Source organism: Seriola lalandi, unplaced genomic scaffold (assembly GCF_002814215.2).
Source record: "Seriola lalandi dorsalis isolate HSWRI2012SDOR001 ecotype SW California unplaced genomic scaffold, Sedor1 jcf7180002054397, whole genome shotgun sequence".
Classification (NCBI taxonomy): Eukaryota; Metazoa; Chordata; class Actinopteri; order Carangiformes; family Carangidae; genus Seriola; species Seriola lalandi.
Genome location: NW_019524950.1, coordinates 119,178 through 143,174, shown reverse-complemented (window position 1 = coordinate 143,174; position 23,997 = coordinate 119,178). Strand labels below are relative to the sequence as shown.

At 42.5% G+C, this 23,997-nt stretch overlaps 1 protein-coding gene across 1 annotated transcript in view; it reads left to right on the top strand.

Annotated features, from left to right (window-relative positions):
- Positions 1-2,455: 2,455 nt before the first annotated feature.
- Positions 2,456-23,997, top strand: part of LOC111657394 (complexin-2-like) — a 54,959-nt gene continuing 33,417 nt past the window's right edge. The window contains exons 1-2 of the mRNA XM_023409551.2: positions 2,456-2,857; positions 3,893-4,011. Coding sequence (XP_023265319.1) covers positions 3,981-4,011 — 31 coding nt within the window. The 5' untranslated portion in view covers positions 2,456-2,857; positions 3,893-3,980. The remainder of the gene's footprint in view (positions 2,858-3,892; positions 4,012-23,997) is intronic.

The window sequence follows — 23,997 nt, the reverse complement described above, 5'->3', positions numbered from 1 at the left end:
TTAGGTGTCTTTTTTATCTTTATTGGACTCAGTCTTCACACAACCTTGACAGCACTAAGTCTCTTGATTCTATGTGTGTAAACCATTTTAGGAAAATCACATCAGTGCAACAGCTGGAGACTTGCGGCTCCAAAGAGTTTTATATGCATAAAAAAAATGTGCTTCTACAAACATCACATTCACTTTTTTAAGCCAAAAAAAAACTTGCATTTCTAATATGTTTGTGCCTTTTTGACATTGGCTCAGTTTCAGAGTTCAGTTTCCCATGAGACCAGGGTCATGGCTGTAACCTTTTAATTTTGAACCCCTATGTGCAACCGTTTCCACCGATGACCAAACCACACACCAGGTTTAACGTACCTCAACCCTTTTCTGATGTAGTCCTACTTATTCTAAGAATAACACGGGTGTATTTCAATATAGAAATCTTGCCCTGTGCTGCTTTAACTGGAAGAAAAGAATTGTAAACAACAGCTGTATGCAAGCGGTATACTTTGCTTTTATTACATCATTTTACACCAGCAGGGACTGAGTGAACTCAGTCTGGCTTGTCGGGAGAACTGATGAAGTCTAATTACCTTGAGTTTGGAAGACTGTGAGATGTGAGGTGAGATAAAAATGAAAGCAGGGATTAAAATTCTCTACATGCAGCCTAATTCCAGGAAACATGTCAAGTACCCGCTACACGACTGAATAGTGAAGGGTCTCCGAAGTACCAAACCAAAGTACATGGGAGTCTAAATGAGATACAACTGAAAGGGTGTAAGATGTGAAATTTTAGTGTCACAGCTTTTCATAAATTTATGGAACTATCATCTATTAGGATACAGTTTAATATTGTATTATGTTTGGTGTCACTGAAAAGATCAGTTTTAAACCTCCTTGCAAGAAAGATTCAGATCAGGAAAATTTGTCATGAGCTGGGAATGAAAAGGGCTCAAGTGTCATCACAGACTGAAACAAGCTCAGTGAAAATCATATCATGTTGGCCCTCACTGGGTAGAGTGAGACATCACCAGTATTCCCTGCGCCATGAGCATGTATGTTTTTACTTGACTAAGCATTGTTTAAACTCCAAAAACCTACAGTCAGATTACGGTCCCACACAAAATCAATATGTCAAATACACAAGACGTCCATTTCACCTGGAGCTGGATTTAAGACTCTAGAAAGACTGATGATGGCCTAGAAGGCCCCTTTAAAATCTTTTTAAAGGTCCCGTATTGAATAAAGTGAGAGGTCAATGTCTTTTTTGGCAGGTATAGGTTCTATATTAATACTGTGAAAGTATCAAAGCGCTCAGTCCATAGAGAAATGGACACAGCCTGTATTCAGAAACTGAGCCTTAAAACGAGCCATCAGGGCTTCTGTAACTTTGTGATGTCACAATGAAACACTCACCACACTCAGCCATGCCCTAAGCCCCACCCACCTGGACCCACCATCCAACCTTGCAGGATTTGGTTTCTCTGAGTGTTTTCCTGCAATCTGCTATATTTTTATTCAGTCACTCAGAAAGCAGTCAGCCAACAGTTAACCTGTTACTAGAGCTCCAGAGAGAAGCCTGAGAGAGCAGATGTAAAACTACACTCAGATGGTTTTTGGTTCTTAAAACCATATATTTTCTTATAGATATCAAAACTTCAAAATAAAATGCCAGTAAAGTGTAAAATATGGGACATTTTTAAAGTTTGTCTCCCCTGTTGTGTTGCAGTGATACCAAGTGCAGCTTATCCTGAAACAGTATTAAGTATTTTTTAAATGCAACAAAAACTTTCTTAACATTTGTTTGACTTGGCATTTGTCCCTAATGGGAGCATGTTGGCATGCACAGGGCCACTTTTCCATCAAAATGCCCTTTATCTGAAACCTTTTTTGTAAACCAGGGGATATGTCCGGGGCGTAACAGCAAACTTTCATGTCTCTTTTTCCCATAGGCCTAGTATTGATGCCTCTCTGATGTGCCACAATGTAAAAATAACTTAACCCAGAAAAGGTGTTTGCAGTTTGCCCCCGTCCCTCACACAGTCTGTGCACACCACTGGCATGCTCTGATGTCTCTGAATACTATAGTGCAACAATGGGATATAAATATAATAAAGAGCAATATGATCACCATACATTAACAAGCACCACATACACACCAGCATTCCCTGCAGAAAGATGAAAGGAAGCCTATTGGAACATTTTGTGATTTTCCACGTTGCTCCACCTGGATGCAAACCGAATGCAACACAGACAAAACCAAGAGACACCAAGCGACAACATATCCCCCCCGTGTCCACCACATACAGTATCTGTTCTATTCTGCTCTTCCGTTTTAAGTGAATTCCCGAGTCCCTCTTCCCGTTGCAGAGAAGGGGGGCGGGCTGTTGGACGGAGCAGCCATCCATCGTCAGGGCTGAATAATTGATCTCTCTATCGGTCAGGGGAACGTTAGTGGGACGTTTCTCTCCCTCCAGCCCTCCATGTGATTCAGTCGCTCCTTCCCATCACGGTGTGAACGGCAGCTGCTTCACCCTCCGCAAACCACCACCACTACTACACCGCCCCCCCCCCCAATTCTACTCCTCCTCTTTCTCTCTACGTGTGTGTGTGTGAGTGTTTATGAGTGAGTGAGTGTGTGTGCAGGAAGACGAAGCGGCAGGCAGTAGGAAGCACCAAGGACGTCCTTTTTCCAGCCCCGGGGAGCCAGCCAGAGATGCAAGGGACGAGCAGTTAGATTAGCCCGTGCTGCTGTTTGCCTGCTGCAGGATAACTTCGCTCCGGAGGCGGCTGCGGCTCCAGCTCTGCTCTCTTGATCCTTGTTTGGTGTGTTGAGTGTGTGAGGAGGATTTCATCCAGGCGCCGGACGGAGGTAAATCGATGCTTGATTCGGCTCCTTCAGTGTTAATTCAACGGTTTGGGGAGCTGTCCAGCCGCGGTGGTGCTGAAACCAGCCTCTGATCAGAACGAGGAAGTGCATGTGTATCTCTGCTTTCACACCACCTCTTGTCTCTTTGCACGCAAACGCGCAATCGGGTCGTTTTTGAACATATTTTCCGCACATTCACCGCACATTTAGCTGTAAACACGCATGCATGAGTCTGCATTGCTGCTTAATTAACGCACTGTACGAACAGCTTTCTTTTTCTTTTCTTTTTTGATGCCGGGGTGGGATGGCTGGGTCCAATGTCCCTCCAATGGAGAATGGAAAGTTTTACCACATGATCAGGCAAAAATGCACAGTGTGCAGTGGTTCAGTCCGGCGTCCACATGCATGGCAGCAGACCGTCCTGCAAAGCTGAGGACTGGCACCGTGCACTTTTTCTCCAAACTCGCCTGGCTGCGGGCAAAGCTTTGGCCACATAGAGGTTATTACTGATTGTCGTGACACACACATACACTCCCCGTCACTGCATGACACCAAACACCCACAACTCTCCGGATTCTTTAAAAAGCGCCACATTTGCAAGGAGACAATGAGCCATAGCTGCTGATCTGGTCAGTACATTTTAGATGTTTGCTGTGCTTTCCGTTGTGTTAAGGTTGTGTTTGAACCACTGACCTCTGTGTCCTTCAGTTGGCGCAGTGAAGAAACGTGCCTATCACACATGCACAGTCTCTAAGCTCATATGTGACTGCAGGTTGTAACTGTAACATTTCAGAAATGATCCTTTAATATTTCTACAATCTTTGAATATTTAATTAGGAGCGTGTCTGTAGTAGCCTAAAGTGAGTTTGTACCTAATGGCATTTAAGTCATTATTATTCCAGTATGGAATATGCTGTATAGTCATTGCTTTTGCTGTCTTATTTGATGAAATGTTAAATTATAGGATTATTAAATTTAGTATTATTGATTCTTTTTCATGAGGGAAACATCTTTGTTTTGGTCATTTTTTTTTCTCAGATCTGGCAACCAAGGACTTCTACTTTTCTGCAACTATTGAATGTAACATCGCTTGGATAAGGAAGGCAGGGAATTAAAAGCCATCGTCATGAATTTCGTTATGAAACAAGCGTTGGGAGGTAAGTCTGACCTTTTTCTCCAGCCTGTATCTGTGAGCACGTCCGGTGATGCCCTGTGCTTTTTCCCGGAGGTGTTATTTTGTCTGTCCCAAACTTTTCTGATATTCGGTGCCTTCCCAATTTGCTGCACAAATTCACACATCATTACTCTCCTCAGTTTTAGAAAGGTGCAGTTAATATTTAATTTCTCATCTCATGTTTTTTTTTTTGTGTGTGTGTGTGTGTGTGTGTGTGTGTGTGTTTTTCCTTCACATCTGCTGCTGGCTCCCTGCACACATGGTGCAGTTGACCCCTGGGGCAACACTGAGTACAACTTACTGTAACAGGCTGGTGATTTGTAACGTAGACTGAAGCGATGTGGCCACAAGGCCATTTTGTGTTCCAGTGAGTGCAACCTGCTTACCAGGAGGTGTTAAAACGGGGTCTTTGCCGCGGCTCAGTCTTATACCGTTAATCAGGCTGTGTGTGCCTCCTCTTGACTGGATGCTGCAGTGACTCTGATCTCCACATGCTGAGTCCACACATTCCACCTGAAGGGAAAACAAGATAATCAAAGCAGAATCTAATCTTCAATAATTTCATTCCAGCATGCAGGCATGTGAATGATTTTCTAATTGCTTGTGCTGCAACGACTCCCTGGACATGAGATTATCATAACGGAGCAATGAATTTTGAAGGAGCATGAACTTGTTATCATGTATGAATATGCAGATGGTGCGGTAGAAGGTAAAAGGATCTAAGTGGTTTTAACAGAGCTGAGATGCTGCATGATTTTGTCCACAGCGGAGCCCTTAGAGTGAGTGTGTGTACGGAGCAGGGTGAAAATAAAAGCCTGCTCTGCTGCTGCTGCTGGTATCTTCATGAGGTGATTAAACTCTGTGCTGAAATTTCTCTGTGGTTCTCAAACAGAAACAATCAGCAGTGTAAGTTATTAAGAGTTTAAAGTCCGAAACTAAGCTAAGCTGCTTCACCAGGACGGTGTGGATGTGGTTTTATCATATTTGATTGGAAATATCCAACCTCACGTGTTGCTTAAATCCTAATTGGTGCACCCAAGTCAGCTAAGGCCACGGCCACTTAAAATCGCCGTGAACAGCACTGACTTTGGCAGAAAATCGTGTTTATGTAAAACCTCAATGGCCTATGACATGTTTTCATGGCCTTTAATATTTATATTTCACACTATTTCACACTTTGCCTTTTCCGAAATGGCTTCATTAAAATCTACAAAGCTGCTGCAACTGTTGCGTTATCGGAGCCAGGGGATGATGTAACAACAGAGTACAGTTCACACCCCGTCTCCTCACAACAGTTAAACTTTGGTTCTTTTAAACATGAAGTAAATTTGCCTTAAACTTGACGCAGTGCAGCCACTTCATTGAACAGCCACTGAATGTGAAGCCTCCTCTGCCTTGTGTGTGTGTGTGTGTGTGTGTGTGTGTGTGGTTTAGTTGTGGCCAAATATCGACACAAACGACGTAAAAACTCTGTTCGACATGTGAAGCGTTATTGATACTATGTTGATGTTATTTTATGACTGAGCTTGTCGTGACACCGGTTGAGGTGTTTCTCAGTGTTTCAATAATACCACAACGCTGCTGCAGTGCGTTGCCTTTTCCCAGTGTTTACAGTTTCACAGGACAAGATAGGTCTTCCTGCTCCTCTTCAGTTTGTCCAGTGAAGGCTTCCTGAAGGAGCAGATTGATTCAGAAACATTAAAAACATATTTTCGCTGCCGGTGAGCGTGCTAGCGGGAGTCCTGGGGAGCTGCGGGCGCCCACCGCCGGGCTCGTACAAAAGATCCTCTTCAATAAAGACAAGAAGTCAAATCCGCTGAACTGTGCATAAAAGAGATTTCACACATGAGGAAAACCAGGCCGTCGGTGCCAAGGTCTTCACCTTAGGCAGCACGTTCTTTCCATCTTGGGGAGCAGGGTTTTTTTTTTTTGTTTCCTTCTTAAGGAGTAATGAGTTTTCAGTGTGCAGTGGATTAGCTGTGGGCTATTATCTCACTTCTCTCTCTCTCTACACTCCGAGGAGAAACTCACACTCCATCTGCTCCCATCTAGGCCGTGATTTTTTTTTTTTTAATTCTGTCTGTTTCGTACAGTGCAGAGCAAGGTCGTCTCACCAGGCACGCATGAAGCACTCGTCTCCGTCACCCATGACCTTTACTGCCAAGATGAGAAGTTCCCAAAGTCTCTGGTGTCTGTGACACCCAGAAGACAGACCTCAGAGCAGATATACAAGAAGGCTCACCCTAGGAGAGCATCAACAGTTTGTACTGAGATGTAGTAGAAGACCCTGCTAATCCTTTGTAAAGTTTCAGCCCATTAACCACCATTTATGTATATTTAAGACTCACTACATAAATAATCTTGCTTGTGCCGCCAACTAGTGGCAACAACATGCTTTTTCCGCAACCTGTGCGACACAGGTTGCAAGTGCAACAGCCCACAGCTGTCATCGTGGGTGTGGTCACACCAGGAAAACATGTATTTCAATGGTCAACAATCATATAAATTGCTAATGAGGGCCAAGTGAGACTGGCAAGAAAGGTTACAACTGTAGCAGATGTCTAAGATATGCCAAGTATCCATATAACTGGTCTATTGCTGGTTCAATAACTTAATTCAAAGTGAATTGGAGCTTTCCGTCTTATTGACTGGGACCCTCGTGGAACCACTTAAAGGACTCCTCGAGTCCCCAGACCTCAGTTTTGGAAGCACTGGCCGTAGCTTATCAGAGACATGTAGAGAGAGGAGTCAGGACAAATGAGGAATTGATTCAATCTGCCGGGCAGTTACAGCACTGTGTGTGTGTGTGTGTGTGTGTGTGTGTGTGTGTGTGTGTGTGTGTGTGTGTGCAGAGCTCTTATTGCAAGAACGTGAAGCAGTGCAGGGAGAGAGAGGGGAGGATTTATTGCAGATGACATCATCAAAAGTGCTCGTAAATAGAAGTCAGCTTTCTCACCTCTTTCTCTCCATGAGACTACGACTCCAGCTCCTCCCTCCTCCTCCACCTCCTCCTCTGGCATCTCTGCCTTCGGCCTCGGAAGAAGAGGAAGAGGAGGACGAGGAGGAGGTGGAGGAGAATGAGGTGTGGGAGGAGATGAAAAGTGACAAATTGATCTTTAAAACTGGGTGTTATATCATCAGCGGCTGACAGCAGAGGTTGTAAAGTCGCAAAGCACTCTGGACCGGCAGAGGCTGTAATCGCTGTTTAATGGGAGATGTTTTCTGTCCTTGGCAGCCTCGGAGTTTCTCTCTTTCTCCTCTTTACTGCCCCCTACTTCTAATCATCCCTTCATTCATCATTTCTTTCCTCGACTCCTATCTCCCTCGAACACTCCCTCCTCCTCCCTCTGACCTTCCTCAGCTTCTCAGTCACGTTTTTTCCCTACCTTTGTTCTGCCCTCCGTCGCCACCTCTCCCACTTCCTCATCGCTCCCCTCCCATGCTTGCACACCCTCTCTCCTTTTACTCCATCACTCTCTCTATCGCCTCTTTGCTCTTCCATCCTTCAATTTAACTTTCCTACCCTTTCTTTCCTCCCTACCTTCCTCCGACGATTACAGTAAATCTAAAGGGCGAGGCACAGAAACCTCAATCAGGCGACCACAGGGGAAACTGGGATCTGTGTGTGTGTGTGTGTGCGCCTGTGTGCGTGTGTGTGTCTGTGTGTGTGCAAGAGAGCGAGAGAGGGCAGAGCAGCAAAGTGTGTGACAAACAGACATGGGAGACTGGGGTGGGCCTTAGTAGTCGGCTTTAGCTGGCATTAGATGATAAAGTGAAAGTGTGTGTGTGTGTGTGTGTCTGTGTGTGTGTGTGTGCGGATGTGTGCACTAACCCAAGTAAGGTGGAAAGAGAGATGGTTGATGCAGCACAAAAACATCAAATCAAACCTTCTGACACACTGATTAACATACCCAAGAATGCACAGAAACACACACACACACATATACACACACACACACACACACACACACACACAGGGGGTCGTAATCAGTGGGATGCGACAGACCTCCCCCCCGGTTGAAAACCACAGCAGGGGAACCAAACCACAACAGAACAGAGAGCAGCTGCAGTGAAGCCTTCCACACACATCTACTGGAAGAACATGTAAACACTATGTAAGACAACAAACTTGTGTGTGTGTGTGTGTGTGTGTGTGTGTGTGTGTGTTTGTAAACAGGAAACAACACTGAATAATAATAGTGGATAAACTTCAGAGCATTTTGGCAGAATTCATATATATATATGAATTCTTCTCACCTCATGGTTTTCTGTTGAAGCTGTTCTCTGTAATGAAATGATGAAACAACTTTTTGCTCCAATTGTATTGTCAATGGAGCTATTTGTAAGTATTGCTATTGCTACATAGCTAACATTAGCATTGGCAGCTGTTTATGTGATAATGTAGAAGGAACGTTGCGAGTTCAGTATCAAACTTAATTCCTTTACTCACCAAGAGCTGCCTCCAGCTGTGGAAAGCAACTGCAATGTTAACTCTTGTTTCTATCACGTCTTTTCTACTACTGAAGTTAGCATGCTAACCAGCTAGCCCCAGCTCGACCTGTCACTTTCTGATAATGACTACCTGTAGCCTCCAGTCTGCCCTGAAGACGCAGCGCTGCTCAGAGGGCGTATTAAAACCTTTCGTTGCGTAAACATGACGATGGCTGAAGCTCTTGTTAAGTGACAGTCGCCACCACCCGCTCCCGACAAGAAACCATGTTCAACGGCAGAGAAAACTTACAAAAAGCCCCTTTAATGAAAATAAATACTTTGAGACGATGTAAAGCAGCTTTAAGGCACATTAGATATATGTGATGTGTAGGTGCCTCTGACAATGATGTGGTTTTAACCTTTATTTATTCTGGGCATTGAATTTACTGAGCACAAATACCTCTCTCAGTTTGATCTTCTGACCAGTGGAGAAGATGGGCGTTGACGTTTTTTGGTCGAACACACTTGAACTGTTGTAATAAAGATCAGAGAATTGAACCAGGAATCAGCATCAGTTACAAGCTATTTCTCGAACATTAGGGCGACTGCTGCTCTTTGGATTTGCCATTTGAAATTTTGAGGAATTTTTTGCCAGTTTTTTTGGCTTAAGATTCCGTTGTATTTTGGTATCGATCTGGAGTTCAGATTAATGTTAACTGCAACTAGGGAATTAACAGAGATCAAGCTTTAGATTGAAATGAAATCAGCTGTTTGTAGGTTTACAGCCTTTTACTTCATTTGCCATCAGAAAGCTTGATGTGTGTCTCTTAGTAACATAGAATTAATTATCTTGAAAAAATTGCAATTTAATTTGGAACAAATTTTGTTATCAATAGAATCATCATGACAGTAAACTCATATACACATTGCTAGAAAATCATTTAACTGAGAAAATATTATTACCAGTCAGCTTAGTTTCCCTACACAGCAACAGCACACACACACACACACACACACATACAGTATATGTTAGCTAATGTGGTCCTAGTAATAGACGCAGTTATGCTAAAACCATGCATTAAGTGTAAAGTGTCATGACCAATATTGATAGTGTAACTGTGAAACTGTATTCTGCCGTGCACGAGGTGGTTCCCTGTGTTCTGGTTGTGCGGTCACACAGGAGATAAAACGTAATTATCCTGAAGGATTAATTAGGATTAGCAGAAGAACCCTGGAGAATATCGCAATATGAAGATATATGATTCAAGAGTGACCTTACAAACCCCCCTGGTGTATGGACTGCTATTTGTTTACTTGTTCAAAGAAAGAAAAAGACACTTGTTTGTATTTTTTTGCATCGTGAGAGGATTTCTTTTGTGATTTCGAATCAGACTTTTTTTTCCACACATAATGGACATCCCTTCCCTTGAAGCTCGTACTTAAACAAACCTAACATCTGTAAATCAATGGCTTCTACATGCCCTCTTTTGCATGTCCTCCCTCTTTGCTCATCTTTCTCATCTTCCTTTTTTCTCTCCCCCTCCTTCCCCTCCATATCCATCTTGCTCTGTCCACTCTCTGCTAATGAGCCTGGCATTGACTGCGTCTTCTTTAGCTGCAGACATGGCCTCCATCCAAGAGCTGTGGGACAGATTCATACACACTGTCTTTGTGCAGTTGGTGTAATCACTCTTCTTTGATTTAAACTATCAAAACATGGCCATTGGATTTTCATAGGTCCTAAATATTCGTGCTTTTTCCCACGATTGTGCGTGTGTTTCATACCTTACAGGAGTTGACCACTTAACCACAAGCTTAGATAGCATGACATGTAATTTCTGTATGACACGAGCTTCCTGCTGGATTTCATATAACACCGCAGCGCATGGGTGGGCAGTGTCCGTGAGCAATTCAAATGGGTTTCTTCTCACTTAACTGGCTTTCAGCTGACTTGGCATGTAAGAATAATGTTTTCTGGTGGCTATCAACCCATTTTAATGCAACTCAGAGAAAGGAGTCAAGAAGGGAGGCTCTGTATAATCTTGATGAATTGATGTGCAGTAATGAAATCTTCCCACTGTAGACACCTCCACTGAACAGCCCAGTGGCTCTTATCATTTATGGTGCATAGCCACTCAACAACAGCCAAACCAGATTAAACCCAAATCTGGACTGAAATGTTGACTGTGAGCGCCTGATTTTTAATTTTTGTTTCATTTTAACAAGAATGGTCAAGTTCATTGCAACATTTCAAACTGAGTAAACAGCACAGTCAGCCAGATATCTTAACGTTCTTATATACATCCATCCATTTTCTGCTGCTGATCCGAGGTTGGGTCGCGGTGGCAGCAGATCAAGCAATGTAGTCCAGTCCAGTAGCAGTAGTCCATGGGGGAATCCCAAGATGTTCCCAGGCCAGATGAGATGTATAATCTCTCCAGTGTTTTCTTGGTCTACCTTTAGGCCTCCTACCACTTGGATGTGCCTGGAAGACCTCCAACGGCAGGCGCTCAGCAGGCATCCTAATCAAAATCCCAAACCACATCAAACTGGTTCCTTTCAGCGTGAAGGGACCAGCAGCTCTACTCCAAGCTCCTAACCCAATCTCTAAGGCTGAGCCCAGATACCGTGCAGAGGAATCTAACTTCTGCCGCTTGTATCCGCAATCTCATTCTTTCGGCCACTACCCAGAGCTCATGAACATAGGCTGGTAAATCCAGAGCTTTGCCTTCCGGCTCATCTCCCTCTTCACCACAGTGGTCCGGTACAACGCCCTCTTTACTGCTGCCACTGCACCGATCCGCTATGAACCGAAGTTCATAATAAGACAGTCAGCGGTGATATGGTTAAAGTTCCAAATATATGTGGGATTTATAAGCAGGAGACATCATTCATTAATACCTGTCACTCTTAGTTGAACAGAAAAAGTTCAATTAAAAACAAGTTCAAGTTTGCTAATTTTTTATTATGTTAAATACAACAAAATCTTTTAACCATTAGTTTTTCATTAAAGGTGTATTCCACCAGTTTTCCCTCGAGGAGAGTTGTTATCACAAGCAAAGTGTTTTAATTAGTTCAGAGGAAGAGCCTGCTGGTAGATCTTCAGGGGAAACAATCAGATAAAACTTTCCAATTATTCAGCTAATTCAAACAGAGATGCAAATAAACTTTCACTTTGCTCTCAGGGATCTTGTTTATTATTCAAACTTTCATTATCTCTTAGCTGACAACTGAAAACAGGACAAATTAGCATCTGTGTAATTATTAAGCTCCTGAGGTCAGTGACTGGACCCAGCTGAGCTGACACCTCTGGCTCCGGAGCTGATTCAACATGTTGCTTGTGATCATCGTGTTATCCGCAATGGAAAGAAATGCTATTTTGGACGACCAGTGCTTGCTTGAGTGTGACCAGACATGAATGAATCCACTGGAGAGAGAGGGAGAAGCTAAGAAACCCCTACTGCATTTAATACAGATTTACAGTTTATAGCACAGCCCAGTAAACAAACTAAAACATCAAGCTTCTATAACAACCCAGGTAACAACTGAGTAAAAACTGTATTAGCATTAGGTCATAAATATAAAATGATAACCCAATAAGTCGTTTACTTATTGGGTTATCATTTTATGTATCGAAATTTAATGTTTATAACAAATAAAGAATTATATCTCTACTTACTATGTCTTTTGGTCATGGCTTGTAGTGATGTCATTTTCAGCCAATCCTTTGCTTCTCCTTGTACCTCCTGAGTTTGGTGGAATAACTGCAGCATAGCAACTTTTAACATCTGCATTTCTTTCCTGTAACACTTCTCCCAGATGTTGAGACTAAAAATAACAACCAGTCCTCCAACCTGAACAGTATAGGTCATGTTTTTTCAACCCTCTGATACGATCCATAAGAGTTTCTCCTGAAATAGCAGGCGCACCGGACCTTGGTTGTCATGGTTACAATAATAAACATACCAAGAGCGACCATCTGCCTTCGTCGTGATGGTTACTGTAAAAAATGGTCATGGCTTTGTTAGGTTTAGGAAAAAATCATGACTTGGATTAAATTAAGTACTTCCTCAACATTAGACAATCTTTGTTGTCATGGTACAATAATAACAACATGGCTAACTTGTAATCCTGTGTTTTTTAGACCCATCCATCCACCACAACCTCCACCAAACACAGACTTTGTTTTTACTTCGTCACCAGACTTTTACCTTTGCTCCTGTCGTTATCAGGCCACTACAGCCACTAGATGTCGCTTGACAACAAAACAAAACCATGGGTCATAATTACCTGCTGCACAAACGACCTCGTTTTTTACAGGAAGACAGTCTCAAAAATAACAAACAGTTATGTATTTATACTGGATGCTTCAGCTCAGAGATGACTGCATGTTTGTGAATGTCGCTGCTTTTGTGACACCTTCTGAAACACCATTAAAAAAGAGGACCCAGAACCCTTTTCTTCACAAACACAAGTCCTCCACCCGTGTCTGCTGAGGGGGCAAATTTAAAGGAATGTCAGACTGAAGATGATTGATGTATTGATATTTTACTTGTCATCATGGTCCAGCAATTCACCCTGAAGGTCTTCATGTCACACCGTGTGTGGTGTTTTTGTGTTATAATCATGGTGAAGTGACAGCGACCAACCAAGGGGCGTTTTCTGGAATTCCGGTTACAGAGCACTGCAACCATTTCCAAAAGATCCAGTTTTGTAACATATGAAGCCACTCAGTCAGGACTGTCGGCAGCAATTAAAAAGGGAGTTTTCTTTTAACCTGAATTGGTTCTGCTTCTGTTTGGGGGCACTAATCAGCAGCAGGATTATTCACTCAGTTGCTTATAATACCATTGGAACATTTGTGGAAGGTTGAAGAGCTGCAGTCCAGACCACCATAATAAAAGGTCAGTCCCAGGATAAGATCCAGAGAGGGTTGAGACCATTTCAAGAATTAATCACATTCTATTCAAAGGTAGGTTGTAAAAACTGTAAATTATTCCACATGTAAAAAGGTTTATCAAAGGATTAAAGGATCTACCGAGTGATGCTGCCTTTGCTCGTTAAACTTCAACAGCCTCTTAATGAATGATTGTTAACGAGGCCATCCAGATCCAAAAACACTTCAACCAGCACTATTACAAATCTTAACCAACCATACAAGCACATTTCTTTTTGCTGAAGAGTGATGTGTGTGAAGACAAAAACAAGATTATCAGCATGCAAAAATAGAAATTACAGGATCACCATAATTTGAATATGCATTTCTCATATGGATTCAAAGCTCACATTTCTTTGTTTGTTGGGTTCTCTTGGCTGCTGATGTCTTCAACCGCCCAGACGCCCTTTGTGCAGCGCTGAACTATATTTCTCCCTTATGTAATAATGACAATAGATTGACATTCTCCGATCTGTGGGGGTTTTCTGCCCTGCAACAGCCTGCGGGGGCGGGCGGTCCAACAACTGCAGAGGGAATCCCCATGTGGCCAACGTGCCTGTCAATCACAGCTTTTCATTTTCAACATGAAAGTCCCCGAAGTATTCTCTATGCAGAAACATCGGCAAGATAATGGCCCCTTACGTAGCTGAACGCACACCTATACATGACACACAAAAAGCCAAAACATCAACAGTTTGAATGACAGCTCACTTAAGTTGTTTAGGTGTCAGTATGGTTTCTTACTGTCCGAGTAGGGGTGGCATTTTTTTCCAAGCCACTCGCTCATGGCTGCGACTGTTTAGCGTGAACTCGGTGCTGAACCTAATGCTGGGCTCAGAGTGATCAACACATTACATTGATCTCTCGAGGGTCTTTCATCAGCGCGCATGATGTCGTGGTACCCAACCCCCCAATCCAATAGCTATGGATATGTTAGCATTCGTCGTTTTTTTTCATCATGTTTCTGAGCACTATGTCTCCTTTTAGCTCTGTTTGGGATTCTTTAGCAGCTAAATAAGGCAACTAGTTGCAAATGGATAAATAACGGATGTCTCCTATCCACTGTTCCTGCCGCGTCCTCCCGGTACAACTGATAGGATTACATGTATTCATTATGATCCAAACTTCACTACTTTATATTCATTGAGATCAGTGCGAATTCCGTTATAATGTAGAGCTTCTGTTTTTTTTGTTTTTTTTTAACTGGGTTTTAATGATAACACCCTTCACCTCGTGTCAACCAGTGAGTGATTTCATATCACTGGCTAATTAACTGAGGAAGTTAGTAAACTAATATTTACTAAATAATACAAATGGTTTCCCTAGACTGCCATCGGCATGACAGATAAACACACACACAGGCACGCACAGTTACAGACGCAGACTAAAACCACATGGCAATCCTGTTCAGTCATCCTTGCAGACAAATGAGCCTCTCTGAACCTAAACACACAAACAAATCATCTCTTTTTCCTTCTCTGTGCTAATTACTTCTCCAAATTTTTATTTATTTATTTTTTTACCCCTGATCTTGGTGGAGAGTTCAGGGAATCAAAAACACTCCACCTGCATCGGCGGGGAGCTGAGAGATGCCGCGCTGCGTGAGAGATACTGATGCTTATTACCGATTCACGCTTTGACCTAGAAGGCAGTTAATAGCGTACGCTGAGGCTGCATGACACTCAACTACACGCGATGGTGAAAGGGATGACTAGCACACATTAGCGTTATGGAGCACCCTCTCGAATGCGTGTGCCTGTGTGTACTTGTGTGGCTGTGAATGCATATGTAGCACAGTTTATCATCATTATTCTGCAGAGAATGTCGCTGCTCTTTTTCACTGAAATTTGCAGTTGACTCACTGATCGCACAGGTGTTATTATTTTATGATACAAGTTTTTATGGCTCTCAGATAACCGATTTCTTATGTAACATACTGTGTTGGTTATAGGTTGATGCCTGCGAGTGTGGTTGATTTTTGACCTTGAACCTTTGTCTGTTTCGTTCTGTTCAATGTTAATGTGAAGCGGGAGCCTTTTCAAACTGAAATATCTTGGACAGTAAATAAAGCTGTATCCTACAGGTTTGTTGGCAGAACACAGACAGCCTAGATCAATGCCAAGAATCTATAACAACACCAGCGGGCATCCTGCCAGCCTCATCCAGCCTGAAAATGTGGGGAGCTCCTCTGAGACTGAAATGACCTTTAACCCAACCTAAAGAAAATTACATTAAGGGACTTTTTTCGTGTTACTTTCACATTTTTTGGTTATGAAAACATTTTACTCACCTGGTCAGTTGTTGAGATCTGGGGACAGAAGGACAATGACCTCAAGTGGTCAGATGATTAAACAGATCAACATTCAGCCTTTTTTGCGTAGATATACTTAGGACGATGGTTTGTAAAATATGAGGGATGCTTACGATGGAAAGATTTTGCAGTGCATTTAACATCTGCCTTGTTTTTATTTTCTTTCAAATATGTTTGGTAAAACTTATTGTTTTCAACATGTCATGTTTACTGACTTTCCCTGCTCCTTGCTCTGTAGGACTTGTTTTAGTATTATGTTGTCATAGGAATAAGGGTAAAAATGAAGCAAATAGGACAGAAAAAACAAAGAGAAAGAAACGCTTTTACTTTAATATTTCCCACCAGAAAATATTATCAGTGTCTCAAGGAACATTGGGAGATTCTCTATTTCTGCAACCTGTACAAACCTTTTACAAGACTAATTGAAAACTTTTTGTTATCAAATGACAAGGGAAGACTTGCACTAATGGTCTGCCATTAGCAGTGTGACTTGTAGAGCACTGTGCAATAGTAAATGATGTACAGCACAAGCTAATGGACCTCCAGACAGTGCTGCCAAGGTTTCTGCCTCGCAGGTACGATATAAGTCACTGCATCAGACAAATAATGGATCAGGACATATTGAATGCTGCATCCTCCTCTGGCATGCTGTTACTATAGATCACTGGCACAACGGACTAGAGTAAGTCACCTGTACTGTAAAATAGATAGCCTATGTAGATATCAGCCCCCCTCTAACCCTTGTTGGACTAAAATGTTTTCCCCCCCAAAAAATTTTTGTGATAGTTTGAATTAAAGGTCCCATATTGTATAAGGTGAGATTTCCATGTATTTTATAAAGCAGGTCTAGGTTCTATATTAATACTGTGAAAGCATCAAAGCGTTCAGTCCACAAAGAAATGCACACAGCCTGTATTCCTGAAAACAAGCTGTCAGGACTTTGTGACATTACAACAAACCAGTCACCGCTCTCAGCCATGCCCAAGCCCCGCCCACCTGGACCCACTATCCAACCTTGCAGGGCATGTTTTCTTAGAAAACAGTCAGCCAATCAGAAGAGAGGCTCAGAGCCTCCTCTCTTCTGATTGGCTCACTGACCTGTTGTTACTAGAGCTCTAGAGAAAACCTGAGAGAGGAGAACTAAAACTACATTGAGATGGTTTTTGGTTCTTAAATCCACAAATATATCTTTTCATTTATCAGCATTTTAAATTAAACACTGGAAGTTTAAAATGTGGGACCTTTAATATGTAGTTTGCACTTGTTAACTTTGCACAAGTGCACAGATGGAGGACAGACACAGGAATTGGCCAGGACAGCAGGTCAGTCAGCCCAGCAGCATTCAGAACTTTCTGTAAGGGTCAGCAGCTGCACACTTGGCACACACACACACACACACACACACACACACACACACACACACACACACACACACACACACACACAGAGGCAGTGGCAGGTCTGTCTGAGCTGAGGGCAGAGGGAATCGGTGATGTGTTGTGGCCTGCCGAGCCGCCCGGTGGACACTGATGCAAAGAGACGCCTCCTGCTGCCGTGACACACGAAGGGGCGTGAAGTTATTGATGGCTGCTGCTGCAGGAGCGGTAGAAGCTGCAGAGTTTGTTCTATCCGACGTAAGTTGGGTTGTGAAGCGAGTTTTTCGAGCACATGGCCAAGAAATTACTGAGTCACCGTTGACTTGACAACCCCTGCAGATGCACTGGGGGAAGTTTGTGTAGTCAGGCAGAAAAGAAATCCACTTTTTTCTCTTTTCTTGCAACATAAACTCATAAACATATGCCTGTCCACTGAGAATGACATATAAACAATAACATGAGAAGTGTATATGCAAGTACACTCCAAACGGCTCAGAGACATAATTCCTTTCACTACAAACCAACAGGTGAATATGGAAATACATATAAACACATGTTGAAAAGTGAAAAAAAAATACATGTAGCCTACATGTACATATTAACATACATAAAGCATTGTTTCTAACACAGGTAGCACAGTAACTGCACACATGCACACCACAGATGGGCTCTCTCTCTTTACCTCTGCAGTGACTGTGCTGTGAGGAAATGAGTCATCTGTTTGGCCTGAATATTTGCACCTACATTATGCAATATCACAGTGCCGACCTCCACTGTCTGTTTATGGCGATTTAACATCAAACAACACTGTTTAGATCGGGTCAGGAGAGTTGAGCAGTCAGAACTTAGGGGCCCAATGAAATATAAAGATATATATATATATAAAGATATATATATATATATATATATATATAAAGTAGTTAATCAACTCATCCACTGAGGCGTGAAAGTTTTTAAAAGACTCCTATTTTGAGTGGGACTCTCTTTGGAGCTACAGGGAAATTAGCAAGTTGGATATTTTTAGCCACACAAACTCTTTTTAGAGGCAGAGCTGCTCTGAAAACAGGAATAATCTGATTGGTTGACTGAAACACAAGTGGGAGGAGCCAGGAATCCACAGGTACTTAGAGTGCAAGTTAGCTTATTAGCAAACTAAGAAAGTTGCCAAGTGGAAGGAAACAGACTACTCTACAACTTTGTTTCTAATAAATAATGTTTTTCTGCCAGTTTATTAAGGCAAATACAATACATACGCGCTAGTACTGCTATGGAGAATAAAGCAGTCAGAGACCTGTAGCTACATCAGAAAGCTTTGCATCAGAATGTGTGAATAGTAAATACATTTAAAAGTTTTATCAGGCTTCTACAAAGTGTAATGTTTAGCGTTAGCTTGCAGCTAGCGGTGCATGCAACATAACTTAAAGCTGTGATTGTCTTCTCTCCCTAGGTTTCTGTGTACACAAGCTTACAAATTTGACTTTTTATAAAACAACCAGATATTTTCTAACACAGTTGTTCATCTTTTGTACTGATGATTCAGCCAGGGAGAGTTTTTTGCATCATATGTGCAGAAAATGAACTGGCCATGGACGCCTGAATGAATGCCTTCTACTCTACGACAAATACAGAACTCAAACTGAAAATGTATTTATAAGTAAATGCAGCATTCATGACCTTGAAAGCATTAGCATACAGGCTAGTCTTGGCTAGCTTGAATTTGAAACACAGCCTTGTTAAATGGCTGGCCAAGTAAAATTTAACAAAAGTTTCCTGTTGCAATATTGTTCACTGCCTTTAAATAGTATTTTTTACTACTGCTATTTTTATCATTTTATTTTACCCTCACCACAATTTGATTTATATAAAATAAAAATTATATAATTGTAGCTGATTACATAAAGGAACCACTGTTGCCTAAAATAACTCTGGTGACGTCTTTCCTCATTAGATAACCACTAATTTTCTACTTGGCTCTCTGACTCAACATGCTGGGCTACTCCGCCCAGTGAGAACAATGGTAATTCTTTGGCGAGGGCAAAAAGCAACAGCTGACCTTCACTGCTTCCTTCTTGAACAATGTCCAAAATGGCCGCCCTCTTCAATATGTCACTTTGGCATAAAATGGCTTGAATTATGGCATCATTGCCAAACCCTTGGAGGATTGGAAGTGATTCCCTTAAAGTTGCACCTCGAACCCGCACACACATACACATACACAGACACCCACTTTCCATGAAAATTAAATGATGTCCGCTGCAGGTCCATTAAACTGTGTTACTCCATTTGGTCTGCTGGATCTTAAACCAGAACTCATTCTCTCTGCAGGTGTGTGTCTTCACCCTGTGCTGATGTGAGTTTGAAAAGCAGAGAGGGTCTGGAGGGAACAGAGCGGTGACTTTGTCTGAAACACAGCTCAAGGTCGAGCTGAAAGTGTTGTCGATCAAAGACGCAGCAGAAGAGCGCCCACTGAGGTTTTACTCAAGGTTACACAAAGGCTGGTGCTTTTATCCTCACTGCCATTAGAATCTGGCAGATTTTTTAACCTGAAACCAGAACAGTTAGGATGCTGCTTATTCCAACATTATCAAATCCACTGATGGAGCAAATGGTCAAAGCCAGTAAACGGCACTGAGTCAGTGGTAGCAGAAAGCACAGAATTTGACTTATTTCTGTGTGAAATGGGATAAAAACGCAATGTTTGGAAGTCCAGGAGGTTGAAATGCAGATACACACCTCCCACCTTGGTCCTGTGAGGTTTGGTACAATGTCTGACCACCTCAAATTAAATGTTAATGTATATATATGCTCCAGAGTTCAGGGTGAGTTATGAGAAATGACAGCGATGCCACAGTTTCTAGACTGGTACTTTAATACTATGTAAAACAAAGCACACTGCTCTCACATTGACTTCACCACTGGTTTTATTGTCTGAATGTGCACATTTGTGTGTCGGTTCCTACGTCTGGCGTCAGCTTGACGTTGCTCCAAAACAGAACAGTGCATCTTTGAATGCATCATTGGGTCAAGTGCTGCCTCTGTGACTGCACCTGAAACTAACCCTTTAACTTCTCTCAACATTATCACACCTGGACATACACGGTTTTCACTGGCTAGGAATGAAACGCATTAACATTTAGCTCAGTGCAGTCTTTTCCTCTATATTCTACAGACGAGGCGACTGCTGGTTTCCCATCTAACTGGTGTTCATAGCATTCACCTGGCCTCCCAGGTGTAAAGCGATCCCTGATTAACTGGCAGGAACAAAAGCCAGCAGGACTGTGTTTCCTAAGGACTGAGCTCTGGACCCTCTGCAGTGTATGTCATACTAATTTACACATAACACAGCAAGTCCTACTTTAAATAATACGTCAATTCCTTTATTTATTTGTTGCTCTTCTGAGGTTTAATCCTGTATCACAGATAGTTAGTTTCTGTGTCTTTCTCCACATGGTTCACTGGAAGCGTTCCCTTTCTACCAATCTGTACAGGCCGAGCTTCATGTCCTGCTGGTCGTCATATGCCGAGTGTCCTGAACAATCCTTACTCTCAAACGCTGCCAAGGTTTCTGTGGTTTCATACCTACTGGGTCAAGCCATGCCGAAAATGTATGCTCTCACGATATTGTATGGTTGTGTGGATTAATAGCTTGTAGTATTCTGCGTGGTAGTGTTGGAAGTGCTAGGGGAGAGGGACATGTGGACGAGTGAAGGGGGGTTAATGTGGGGGGTAGAGAGCACATAACGCTGCTCTGACTCTGCTGATGATAAGACTAAGGCTACGTCATCCACCATCTGTCTCAGGGAAATTCCTCCTTTTACTGCTCGGAACAGGAGCAGGACATAAACTGACCACAGAGGTGCACGGCAGGAGGTGTCACCAGCAAGGCAAAAACGCTCACACAGGTAAACCCAAACAGAGGAGGCCACATTTAAACTGTGGCTTTTTCCAATTTCCTGTGGTGTGTTCCTGATGTGCTTTTAATCAGAGTATAAAGTGGTGCAGGTGGTTGCACTTTGCAAGATTGATCTCAAAATGCCCAAATTGGAACCTGTACAAAACCAAATCCAAAGCACAGCTGCATTTATCGCCTCAACTCCAAGGCACTTCCGCTGTGTCGAATGCACTCATGGTACAAGTGCAGAGAATAACAGTAATGCCAAAGAAGGTGCAAAAAGTCCCACACACTGTCACCTCTCCCTGACAAAGCCGTGCTTTTGCACAGTAGACCTTCATCAGGGTTGAAATGCCAAGGTGACTTCACTTGGGCCATGAAATCTGTGTGGTCAAGAACTGTGAAGAAAATCACTGTCAGTTCATACTTGCGTCTGATGGCCGCCCAAACCTCATGATTCGTAATTTGGAACAGAGCACAAAGCTTTATGTTGTCAGAGAGAAATCAGAAGCAGGTCCTTTATTTTTTGTTGCCATGACATACAAAGCAATATTACATCATTCTGCCAAGTTGTGGTAAAGTAAGTTTGCATTGTATAAATTAGTATTCGACCTTGCTCTACTGCTACATGGTGCAGATGGTCTGTGTGCATCTGCAGCTTTCACAACTCCGTCCTGACAGCATGCTAGGTTGCTGTTCTCAGAGCTGCTGAACAGTTTTCACAGGTCTGAATACTTTCAAAGAGAGTTAAAGTGCAGTTTAGGGTGGAATCCCCCCATGGAATTTTATTTTTTGTTGTTTTGGGATTACTGCAGCCGGAGGCTTTCGCGCATATCCTCGTAGCGCTGAGTCATAGCATGAGTTCATCTGTCTCCCGGCAAACTCCTGAGCTCAGGTGACGACTCCGGGGAATCGACTCACCAATCCTGACGCTGATTCCCAGCTTCTAAAGGCTGAATGTGCTGTCCACAGCAGGCTCCAGTCTGGGCTTTTGTGCATCTATTGTGTATGTGTGTGTGTGTGTGCGTGTTTGTGTGTGCATGTGTCTGTGTGTGTGGTGCAACATGCAGTTTGTGGACACCTACACATCTAAAGTTTGCTTGGAGCATTTATCGTTGTCAGGAGAGAGTGGGATTTTTAATGTAAGACAAAACAAACATTTGAATTTATGTTATTTCAATCTTGTATTAGAACCACAATCCCCTCAATTTATCGCAGCATCAAAGTTTGAAAACAAAACTCTCAATAAAGACAAATCTGAGTTTGCTCCTGTCAAATGGAAACATGGGACGTGTTTTTTTTTTTCTTGCTCTTGATGATGTAGATCTTCTTTTGGAACAAGAGGAAAAAGAAACAAGAAACTTTGGCAGGTAAAGCTTCTGACACCGATCACCGTGAAAGCGTTCCAATTTATCGCCAGGTTGCAGCAAATCAATGCTTAAAAGGCTGAACTGTGTGACTGCCGAAAATATTTTTGCGCAACAAGCAATTTCTATTTCACTTTTCTTTTTCTACGTGGGTCTTCTGAAAGGAGGACTGCTTTTTTTTCTGACTAGAGGAGCGGTCTCAGAGCTGCAGCAGTTTCTCTTCTGACTGTGTGAACCTTTGTGAGGGTACACAGGTTCAGGAGATGTAGGTGTTTGAGAGAAGGCTGCCGGGCTTGCCCTGAGTGGGAGTGCGATCGGTTTAAAAAGCTTTATGAAGTCTCCTGGAGCACTCCACCTAAAGAGCAGCAGCCAGCAGCCAAGAAACCGGGTCGTACCATTATTGCTGACACCGGGGGTCACAGGTTAGATACGCTCTTTAACTGACTCTGACTCCATATCTCTCCCCCAGTGCTTCAAGGGAGCTTTCTCCTGTGCTATTCTTACCCACCGGGGAGCAGATAGCAAAGGAAAAAGGGGCCATACTTACATTTTCATATGTGAGCTTCCGCAGTCTGAAGATTTACTAATAGTATTTTCTCACTTAAACAGAGTGCATGCTGTGTGAATAGCTATAAACAAAAGCTCAATCACTGAAGGCCAGTTTATGGAACTGAGCAAATATATTCCTCAGTAAGACGCCAAGCCACTGAAAAGAGAGCAACTCTGGAAAAAACAAAAAACAGACACGGAAACGAAGCCAACTGACACAATGGTGCTCTAATTAGTTTGCAGATGTGGATTGGGTGGCAAGCGCTTTTTTTATTTATTTTATTTTATTTTTTTAGTTGGGGGGGGGGGTTAAATGTGTCACTGGCAGCGAAGGAGCGAGGCATGAAATTAGGCTCCTTAAGTCGTTTCCCACATCGCTGCTTTAATGAATCACTGAGGAGCAACCAAAACAACATTAAGGTGCACATTTTAACACAAGTCCTACATTTCCAAACAACCGAGAAACAAGACGAGGAAATCAAACTACTGCATCAAACAGACTTTGGAATTAGGAATTGTGTTGACATGTGGAGGATATCCTGAATGTCTTTTGATGCAGGGAGCCGCTGGAACAATAAATTAAAGGGGAAAAACAGGTTGAAAGGAGACTGTTGTTTATGTGATGAATCTCAGTCTTAGCTTAACATTCATACTATTTACTAAGACTGTCACTTTTTTTTTTTATTTTAACTGCCTGTTAGTACCTGCCTTGTACTGCAGATCAGGGCCCTTTTTGTAAAGTTGTGTTCTTCATTAATGCAAGGATAGGAAAGAAGAAGATTATAAAAAACATCAAATTTCCATTTTGATGGGGGTTACCAAAAATATTTCTTAGCTGGGCAAAATTCACTTCTGCTGACTGATTCAAAATCACTGTGCATATTGAAAACCACTTCTTTGAATGTTGATGTATACGTTTAACTCACGATTCAATGCACATAGGAAACGCAGCACCACCTTACAGTTGGAGTAAATAGAAATAAAACAAATGATGGCAGATGGTGGTGAAACACCTCAGTCAATGGGATTCTAAAGTTTGATGTTTGGCAGCTCACATTACACCTGCTGCTCTCAGTTGTAAAACAGGAAGATACACTGATTTTCTTG